A 10,945-nucleotide genomic window follows, 5' to 3' on the forward strand; every position below is an offset into this window, starting at 1 on the left:
CAGACTGATTCCTGGGATGTCAGGACTGTCTTATGAAGAAAGACTGGATAGACTTGGTTTATACTCTCTAGAATTTAGGAGATTGAGAGGGGATCTTATAGAAACTTATAAAATTCTTAAGAGGTTGGACAGGCTAGATGCAGGAAGATTGCTCCCGATGTTGGGGAAGTCCAGGACAAGGGGTCACAGCTTAAGGATAAGGGGGAAATCCTTTAAAACCGAGATGAGAAGAACTTTTTTCACACAGAGAGTGGTGAATCTCTGGAACTCTCTGCCACAGAGGGTAGTCGAGGCCAGTTCATTGGCTATATTTAAGAGGGAGTTAGATGTGGCCCTCGTGGCTAAGGGGATCAGAGGGTATGGAGAGAAGGCAGGTACAGGATACTGAGTTGGATGATCAGCCATGATCATATTGAATGGCGGTGCAGGCTCGAAGGGCCGAATGGCCTACTCCTGCACCTAATTTCTATGTTTCTATGTTTCTATCTTTCCAGTCAACTTTGGCCAGCTCCTTCCTCATGGCTCCATAGTCCCCTTTGTTCAATTGTAATACTGACACTTCCTATTTTCCCTTTCCCCCACTCAAATTGTAGATTAAAACCTATCATATTATGGTCACTGCCTCTGAATGGCTCCCTCACCTCGAGTTCCCTTATCAAATCCGGTTCATTACACAACACTAAATCCAGAATTGCCTTCTCCCTGATAGGCTCCAGTACAAGCTGCTCTAAGAATCCATCACGGAGGCACTCCACAAACTCCCTTTCTTGGGGTCCAGTACCAACCTTATTTTCCCAGTCGACCTGCATGTTGAAATCTCCCGTGAGAACCGTTGCATTACCTTTACTACATGCCAAAATAATTGATAGTCAGTTTTCTTAAGGAAGTGACGCAAGAAGAATGCAGCTGGAGTGAAAGGATTTAGTTACAATTCCAACGAGTCTTGTCCCAAAATACAGTTTTGATCAAATGTTTTGGTCCATTTATGTTGCACCTTCATAAACAAGTGTTCACATTGTTAAACTGACTCGAAGTGATGATCCGAATGTATAGGCAGAAAATGCTGAATGTACGTTTAACCAAGAAGTTCATTAAGTCTAACTCATTATTCAAGGGCATTGCTATCCCTGGAAAATGTTCTGATTTTAATATACTGCAAGGGCACCGAATGAAATCATTAATATTTGTCTCAAAATTTAACCATGCTGTCAAGCTTATCAGGTGAAATAATATCTCAAGGCACATTGATGAACACATTACAGTCTGTAAACCACCAAACCTAATAAAAAATCCTCTTCAAAATAAGCATTGCCTGAAGTTTGCATATCCACTAAGAAAAGAAACAAGATGAGTTTAATTCATACTGTACTTATAAATATTAAAGTTAAGATTCTGAAAATATATCCAACCGAGCACAATATTTCAACAAAGTTTTATGTAATTTTTCAGCACTGAATTTCATTTTTATAATGGGTGCTTGTTTTAAAACAATTAACTGTGTGCTGTGTTACTGTTGCAAATTGCAACAATTGAGCTTTGCATCAAATTAAAATTATAGAAAATGTTGAAAGCTTGCAAATTTCACGTGTTTTAAGTGTGGAGGGAGATAGGTCTGGTTGCTGAAATGAAAGAGGATAAAAGCATAAAGATCATCTTTCTACAAATAGCCTTCCTGGAATAAACTGCAAACTGCAAACTTTTCCATATTTTGGGGCTGGGTGTGCAGTACTGCTGCAAGCTTCGGTGAGGTTGACGAAAGCTCAGCCGCCTGCCCTCCCCTTTGTTTTTTAATAAATCAGAGACTTTAGATTGAAATTGAAAACTCGACTAATGTCATTGTCTCCTTCTGTATCAGCAGGTTCCGGAGAGGTTCTTGGAAGTGGCTCAGATCACATTACGAGAGTTTTTCAATGCCATTGTTGCAGGCAAAGACGTTGATCCTTCCTGGAAGAAGGCCATCTACAAGGTCATTTGCAAGCTGGACAGTGAAGTCCCGGAGGTTTTCAAATCTCCAAATTGCCTGCAAGAGCTACTACACGAGTAAAGATGCCCAGAACCATCAGACGTAATATATGTTTTCCGTTCTGATGCTCAATCTTTGTATTGTTGCTTTTACTTAGCTCTGATTTGTTAAGTTCCATAATGTTTTACCCTTTTACATTTGACCTTATATGGAGGTTATTCACCACAGCCTTGAACCTACTAATGCTGATACATGAACCTTTCTGTTTTGAAGGTTATGTTTGGTTTGATTAACTGAAGGAAAAATGAAGTGTGTGAGTGTGTACTTTTAGTTTTAATATTTCACGATATCACACCTAAAGTGGACTGCTATGTCAGGCAAAGGGTTTATTCATGATTAGTTGTGGCAAATGGCAAATAACTATGACATCACTGGGACAATAAAGCAACTGCCAATGGATACAACACGGCACACTAGGAGGTTTGGCCCGGCTACATCGTTACCAGAGAGCTCTAAGCCTGCTATTGTTTTGATTTCAGGCATGATACCAATTGATCTTTTGCCCCCCAGAATAGAATGCATCATACAGCTCAGCCATACCTGTGGTGTCACCTATTATTCTAAATACCCACCACCTGCAAGTGGCATGTGTTTCATTCTTCAGTCTCTGTAGCTGCTACGGGCCACGTTGTCTTGATCCCCACCTTACAAACAGCTATTGCTTTTTCCACCAAACACCATTTTTCGAATAGAATTCTACAGTTTCACCAACATGACCACTTCACGTGGGAATAGCCTCTCCACCGTAGAACAATTCTGCTTTAACACACGGACTGAAGATGGCGTTCCAATGATTCCAGGTGATTCAGGAAAAATTCAGAACTGGCCCAATCACCAGGCAGTGGTCTTATTCTCCAGGGAGAGAGTAATCCTTACAAAAAGTAAAATTTCCTGTTAATTTGTTAGAATTCAGCAAAAATTAACAGATCGCTTAAATGTATTTATTTAAAATGAGGCTATTCAGCCAGCTGGATGTTCATTAGTTATTTTATACTCCAATTATACTTTTAATTTCTGGAAGAACGTATTTTATTCAGTTCAAGTACCCTGTAAACTGACAGATTTTCAAGCCGAGAAATGTGCTGTGAACTTTATTTGAGATTTTTCCTGGCTCTGCTAAAGTTGTATTGTTTTTTGCTGACCTAAGAAAATGAACTTGAAAATTAAATGATTGAGAGTGTGTCAGTTTACCACATTTCAATCCATGAAGGGACAGCAGATTAACTTTAATTAAGTTGGGGGAATCCATTTGGGTACTAAAGAAAAACTCAAATGCAAAAAAGAAATGTGCTTCAAAGTGAAAATCATTGTAAGACTGCTGAGTGCATTGAGCACGTAATTGTAACTAGAATACAGGTTTTTTGTGAAAATGGTTACTTGTAGATAGGGTGCAAAAGTTCTATTGACACTGAAAGTCATATGTTCATAAACATGCCATACTGTTAGAATATGTTTGAAACTAAATGCCCACCACAGGGAATTTGAAACTGTCCAGATCTAATCTGATTACTTTTCACCTGCAACTATGTGAAACAGTTTGCACGCTGTTTTACAATATTTGTGCGAGTGCATCAAAAATATTTAGTTTCATTGGAAACCACTTCATAAGCAGCAGGTTTTTTTCTTCCACATCCCATTCCCCTTTTTTTCTTAGCAGTTTGGTTTTAGTGTTGGCACTGACTACTGAAAGCATCCCGGGTTATTAGATGAAGGGAACATACTGAACCATGTACAATTTTTAAAGTTTATATATAATATAATATAATATAATATAATATATATATTTACACAGTCGTACTGAGATTACCTTCATTCGCCTGATTTAATTGTTATTGGAGTGTAACATTTAGTAGTAGTGTATTTATTTTATTTACCAACATAATTACTACTGAGAACAAACCTCCGTGTTATAACTGATGTAGAGTTTCATCTGGGTCAGTTTATTTGGGACAAAATTGGCTTTAAACCCATTCAATTTGATGACCGTACACATTTTGAGTCAATCAGATCCACTAGCCAGTACACACTTAATATATTTTAAAATGACTGACCTGAGGTATAATGAAGTGTTAGAACTGGGTTTGAATATAGCCACTCTGCCTTTAATAGCAGTTTCTGATAACATGATGAAGCATGTAAGTGTGCACTTTCTGAATACACAATTTATGATATACTACTCTAAAGGAATTGGCATAATTATTGCACCTTTTTGAAACGTATCTTAACAGTGACTTTTCAACTTGCTAGCTCACCACAATCCAGTCTTTTATCAAGAAGGATGACAATGCGGATTTTCTTGTTGTATACAAAACCACAGACTGAAAATGGATCAATTTCTGTTTCTGTTTCTGCCCTACTTAAAGCTAAATTGTGTCAAGCCTATTGGTTTATGGTGTGTTACACATTTCATATTGCCTAATTGGTTTGTAATTTAAGACCATGTATAAAATCAAATCTACCAGTTAGATTTTAAATGGGTTGTGTGATTAGAAATTTCTGGTGTGCAAGCCAGAAATTCCAGATTGTAGGCAGTGATTCACTGAATTTCCAGGTTGCTGAAAGGCTAATACTGCATTATAATTTTGACCAGCAAGTATGACTGGAAAAGTGTCTATTAGATTCACAGCCCACTCCCTTAGATAATATCAAACTGAAGTGTAGCTAGTCAGGGTAACTGGTCAAAGCTGTTAAATGCTTTTGCTCACCATCAGATTCTTGTCAGCAAAATGACTTGGATGAACTCATAAATGTTTTTGAATTTGTTCACTATATTTAAGGTTGAAGTGAAATGGCTTAAGGATAATGCAAATCTAAATTTAGAACTCTCCTATTATTTTCTCTCCATTTTATATTAAACACACTGGGGAGTAATTATCTTCAGTTGCAAACGCTGAACTTACAATATAAAGGTATTTGATTGTTGAACTCCACCTCTGAAATTTACATTAATTGAATTCAATGGAGCTAAAGTAGAGTATAATGTGTAGCAAGTACTATACCAACGATCCAGAACAGGCGAAGGTGAATTTCTTCCCTGACATGTATTCATTTTGCTGCTCAACAGTATTGATTCTATTTTCAATTTAGGATTATGTGAGTTAAATGGTGTCTGCAAAACAAATTTTTTTTTTTTTCAAAGATCTTGCACTGAGTATTCCAGAATTTGTCAGTGTTCGGATGTCCAGGACCAATTGTCAGCATGTTCTGAATAAATTAAGACTGAGGTGGATACCAAAGCAGGCCTGGCTATGGAACTATCTGTGTTGGATTTCAGCATTGCAAACCTAAACGCTCTGCAGATTGTGTCAATACATCAACACATTTTGCAGCATGTGAAAAGTTTGGAAACAATGATATTCCATTTTCAAACTTTAAAAGAAAATAATTCTAATAATTAATTTCTAATATATCTATTAGACAAAGATGAACATTGTTGAGAAAGCAGTTTCAGTGAAAAATATTATTTTAACTTCTGATAGATGTAACAAAAATCTCAAATTTAGTTACAAGCAAATATGGAATAATAAATTAAACATCCATATTTAGCGCTGTGGCTTTCATTAGAATTATTTATTTTTGATTTGTTGTCAGGAATGCTGATCGTTGAGTTTTAATTCGTCTCAATTAAAAACAAAATTCTCACTTTGCAGCGACAGAAGAACAATGAATCATTGACTATGAATGTTTAAAAATAACTGCATTTGTTTTGTATGACATTTTCCATGATTGAATTCACCCTAAGAAAATATTTCTCAAGATCAGAGCACTTAAAATCTATATTGTACAAAATGTTAAATTTACAGTTTAAATTATGATGAGTTTGAATTTTAACAATGTAAGCGAATCCTATGTCACAGTTTAACTAATTTTAATTACAGCTGATGTAATGAAATGCTGGGAAGCAATTAATGTCAACATATAGCCTTAAAAACCTGCTGACATTGAATTAGCAGCATGTTGCCTGAAATGCCCAATCACATGTAGAACGAACGCACTTGCAGTGTCTGTACATTTAAGGCAATGCGGACAATAAAATGAAGTGCCATTGTATTCACTATGCATCTAAACCAGGTTTGTCTTAACTTTGGTATGCCCCCAGAATGCTGAATCCTTCATTTGATTTTGTGTTGTGCTATGCACTCACTACTTAGCCCTGCCTGGCAGAATTATGTATCAGTCACTCAGTCTCAATTAGTACTGACATGTTGTTACTATGAAATTTGAAAACAAACTTGTCTAATGAAATTAGTTATGAGTATTGGTGAACCTATTATGGGTCTGACCTTGCAGAATACAAGCTAACAATTCTATGCTGACATTACAAGGTGGTCTCAATTGGAGTGTAACGATTATCACAAACTGAGTTAAGGGCACCTACTTTCCTGTTTTGTTGTTTAAAGGGTGAATGTAAGATCTATCAAATAAATAAATGTGTACAAAATTGCAAAGAATACAGTGTGCCCTGAAATTTTGCAAAAGATCAAAAAGGATGGGTTCCAAATCATCTCAGTACTCTTCTGTAATAACGGCACGATTAGTTGAGCGGGATAGCTTTGTAATATGATTTTAATAAAAATGCATTCAACAGCTTAATTGTAATTCCATTTAAACTAATTTCACTTTGTCCAGTATATAAGAATGGTCTGGAAATTTCATTTGAACTGGAATGCTTTTAAGAGAGCCATAATGCCTTTGTGCCTCCAGCTGCATTTTTTTCTTATAAACCTGAGATCATCTTGATTGCTTCACAAGGTTTGCTGTAATTATACCGGCATACACTTTACGTATTCATGATGCTACAAGAGGCAGGAGGTCAGATGTTTCAGACTGGAAATTTGTATAGTTTAATATGAGCTCACGATGGATGCTAAATCTGTAAATTAAAGCCCATTTCTGTATTCTAATCGCTAATAGAAATTTAACATTGCATATACACTTGAGGTGATATCCTGTGCCTAGACCTTAAATGCACCAGCTTGAAGGATACAAACACCTTCAATTTCCCAATTTCCCACATATACAATTGTTCTTGTGCCTTCTGTGGCTGAACATTTCTTAATTTGGGATTCTTGAGGATTTCCTTTTTATTCATAACCAACTGCAATAAATGCCAGATTTACTGAGTGATAGCTATGCATATATTGTATCTTTATAAAAATAAAACAGCTGGAAAAAAATTTTTGAAGAGAATTTTTAGAACAGTTTGATAATGCAAATTATTTTTTCCTCTTCAATTGTTTGCTCAGCATTCGAGTATGGGAAATCTTGTAGAAGCCAATTTTTTGTAACTGTGGTGCAAATTTTGTGTTTTCATAGATTATAAAGTAGTATAGAAGCAATATTTCATATGATGTGATATGTGTGAAGTGAAAGCTGACTTTTCCCTTTAGATGGACAACTTTTCTATTTTAGACATGCTGAAAATATGTTTTGTGAAGAGAATGTTTTGCTGTGGCCTCTGCGACAATTATATTTATGACTATTGCAGGATATGCCGCAGAGAATGCTCACAGTACTGAGAAAATTACATGGCAGACATTGAGTTCTAGTATTTAAATAGTATGAAGTATTTACGCGCATATTTTGTTGCAGTTTGGTTGTGCCTCAGAGTATCAAAGCTGGTAATCTGCTTTAAGTTTCTGATTTCATGTTTTTGATTTTTTTTAAACACATTGTAAAATAATTGCATTAAAAATATGTGGGTAAATATTCCACAAAAGTTTAAAAAGGGAGCCCTCGAGAAATGCTAACCTTAAATTACCATTTATGTTAATTTAATTTGGTTTACGAACTTTTACTTTCTTTTCATTTAATTGAATCACCGTTCACATCCAATTTGTTGCTGTATTTATTGCTGTCACGGGAAATATAATGCATGTTGTGATACTGATCATTAAGTATGTATTGAATTTCCTATGAAAAACAAAGCCAATTTTCCAACATGTAAGTTCGGAACCCTTTGGAATTCTAATTAGATTTACAAAAATTCTTTGAAGTTCACTTTATTGTTTACTGTGTTCAGAATCCACAAATTCTGCGTTCATTATGACTTCTGTATCTTGTAAAATATTTACAGAATGTATATTGCATCTACCCAGTAAATAAATGAGAGTAAATGGATGAATCCTGAGACCTTCCTTGTGGTGATGTCAGTGGCATAGAAATCAGCAGCTACATCAAAAGCACATGCACTTGTAAACTCTGTAATTTACCCAAGTCCTGACCACACAATTTTATTTAAGTGGTAGTTTAATGTTGACCAATTTTTTGAGAACTCCCTTCAAATTGAATGACAAGGGAGAAGGCTATTTTGGAAATGGTTACTACATATTGCACTTCTATTGCAGAATGTGAAGTTGAATGAAATGCGCTCATCTTGTCATAGAGAACTGTGGGATATGAACTGCCTGCGATGAAAACGCTTGTATGTATATGGTTGCAGAAAAGTGACGAAAACACTGCCTTTATATTATTTAGCAATATGTTGTACATAGCGTTATGCTCATTTTTGTATTAAATACCTGTTAATTTGAAAATAGTGCAGTAATTAAAACTGACATAGTCAGTGATTTGATTTTCTTTTCTAGCTAGAGACCATTTTGATTGTGGAATTTTGTTGTTGTTAATTGTTCTGAAGACTGCATAATTTATTGGTTTAATTTATCCTAATTTATTTGAAGGTGTAAAATTTTGTATTGCCAGGGATGTACTGTAATAATTGATCATGTAATGAAATGATGATCCCTGTCCATGTCATGGGGTGCAGTAGCCAACTGACTTAAGCAATGGTTATTAAATTCTGCTTGGCAGCTACTAAATTTTGAAGATAAAACCTTTTGCTGACTAACTGATTTCATTTTGTGTGTTTTAAGCTTTTTTGTATGGTATCCAGACTTTTACCTTTGCTTTGTACCACCTACAAACTACAGTAGTTCAATTGCCTTGTGTGCCTTCCATTCTTCTCTGAACTGAATGTATGTGCAGTATATATGCAAGCTTGTGCAGAATAAATATAATTCCAAATACATTGTTTGCACTTAATTTGTGTTTACTCTTCACATTTTTATTTGCTGCGGCCAAATGATTTCACTCGCACCTTGAGGGCAAACAAAATGAGTTCATATAGAAATAAAGAGCATTTTCATTTCCTTACATATTACCTGATATTTTATCTGTGCTTTCATTTTTTTCCCTGTGTACAGTTGGATGTTAATGTGTATTAGATTATTAGGGAGTAAATGTAGTGGGTAAATTATTGAGATGGATTCAGTGCAGCTTGGAAGAAGCATTCCAGCCATATTGTTTAAAAATCATTCTATTTACCCTTCAAGCACCAGATATTAATGCCCAGTGTATGCATGTATTCAATAAAACTAGCACATCTAACAGGTTTTCAGAAGAAAATGGTAATTGTATCCTACTGTATGTTTCTGCCTCAAGTAGTTGCATTTAAACTGGTGTGTCCATGTAGAGCAACATGTTAATTGTATATAAGCTCATCTTGAGATCAATGGAGGTTATTGATGTTACAAGGCTTTTTTTAGAGGATGCTTCGTTAATATGCACATCCTGAGGTCACTGTAAATAGTAATTTTTATTTATATATATATAATATATATATATATATTTTAAATGCTTCCTTGCTGGGTCCTTTGAATTTCCAGTTGTAATCCGCTGCTCTTTGCCTCATGTCATTGGAGCCAATCAGGTTCAAATGTCATTTACCCTTTGAAGTATAACATTTCAAATATGACTTTTTTTTTTAATATGACATTTTGAGCTATGCCAGACATTTGTCCAGTTCAAAGCTTTCCACATAAACATAAGCAAGAGAGAAATGCAGAGCAAGTGTCAGAGGAAAGTTCCATCTAAGTGTGTTTTAAATTAAAGTGAGTTAACACAGGCTTAAAGATACTGTTTAAATTTACTACAGCAGCTGAAAGAAGAGTGTGATAATGAATCAAATTCCAAATGCTTTTATGCAGTGAATAGGCTTTATAGTTATTTCATATCAATGTGGGCAACAATATCCAGTTATTTAACATTTAGAAAGAATTTCAATTCTTAATCTATTAAAGAGTTTTGAAGATTAGTGTAAAAAACAGAACCTTGTGAAGTTGTGGGAGGCAACCCACCATTCCTTCTAGTCAGAAGTAACAAGAAGCGACCCCACATCTGGGAGGTCTAGTTTAGCTTAGTTGTCACGTGTACTGAGGTACACTGAAAAGCTTTTTTTGTCGTGTGCTGTCCAGTCGGCAGAAAGACTACATGATTCCAATCAAGCCGTCCACACTTACAGACACAGGATGAGGAGAATAATGTTTGGTGCAAGATAAAGTCCAGTAAAGTCTGATTAAAGATAGTCTGAAGCTCTGCAGTGAGGTAGATGGTAAGTCAGTATTGTTAGTTGGTGATAGGAAGGTTCAGTTGCCCAATAACAGCTGGGAAGAAACTGGAGATGCAATTGAGCATGGAGCCAGCCAAAATCAGGAAGAAAGGACAGCATATTGATGTGGCCCTTAAATACTTTCTCTATTCATTAAGAAGGCTTCTTCAGTCTGAAGAAGGATTTCGACCCGAAACGTTGCCTATTTCCTTCGCTCCATAAATGCTGCCTCACCGGCTGAGTTTCTCCAGCATTTTTGTCTACCTTTGAAGTAAGGAATTCTTGATTATAAATGTTGCATCTTGTCTGAAATAGATGAGCTTCACAATTCATATTCGGCCTAAATTCACAGTTCATCTGTTGGAACGTTGAAGTAAGCAGTACTTCAGTATGTTAGAGCAGTAGTAAAAGGCATGGAATGATGGAAGAAACAGCAACACTAACAATCACGGTGGAAATGGCCAAGACTAGAGAGCATCGGTTTAAGGTTGGGAGGGGGCAACGTTTAAAGGAGATGTGCGGGGCAAATGTTTTAA

At 35.8% G+C, this 10,945-nt stretch overlaps 1 protein-coding gene across 6 annotated transcripts in view; it reads left to right on the forward strand.

Moving 5' to 3' along the window:
• Positions 1–9,048, forward strand: part of prox1 (prospero homeobox 1) — a 103,163-nt gene extending 94,115 nt beyond the window's left edge. For 4 of the 6 annotated variants that reach the window (XM_033025340.1, XM_033025339.1, XM_033025338.1 and 1 more), the window contains one exon: positions 1,859–9,048. In XM_033025340.1, coding sequence (XP_032881231.1) covers positions 1,859–2,044 — 186 coding nt within the window. In that variant the 3' untranslated portion in view covers positions 2,045–9,048. Of the gene's footprint in view, positions 1–1,855 lie in introns of all 6 variants that reach the window. The other 2 variants (XM_033025341.1, XM_033025342.1) reach the window with 2 other exon arrangements.
• Positions 9,049–10,945: the final 1,897 nt, after the last annotated feature.

The sequence above is a fragment of the Amblyraja radiata genome, chromosome 8, assembly GCF_010909765.2.
Source record: "Amblyraja radiata isolate CabotCenter1 chromosome 8, sAmbRad1.1.pri, whole genome shotgun sequence".
NCBI lineage: Eukaryota > Metazoa > Chordata > Chondrichthyes > Rajiformes > Rajidae > Amblyraja > Amblyraja radiata.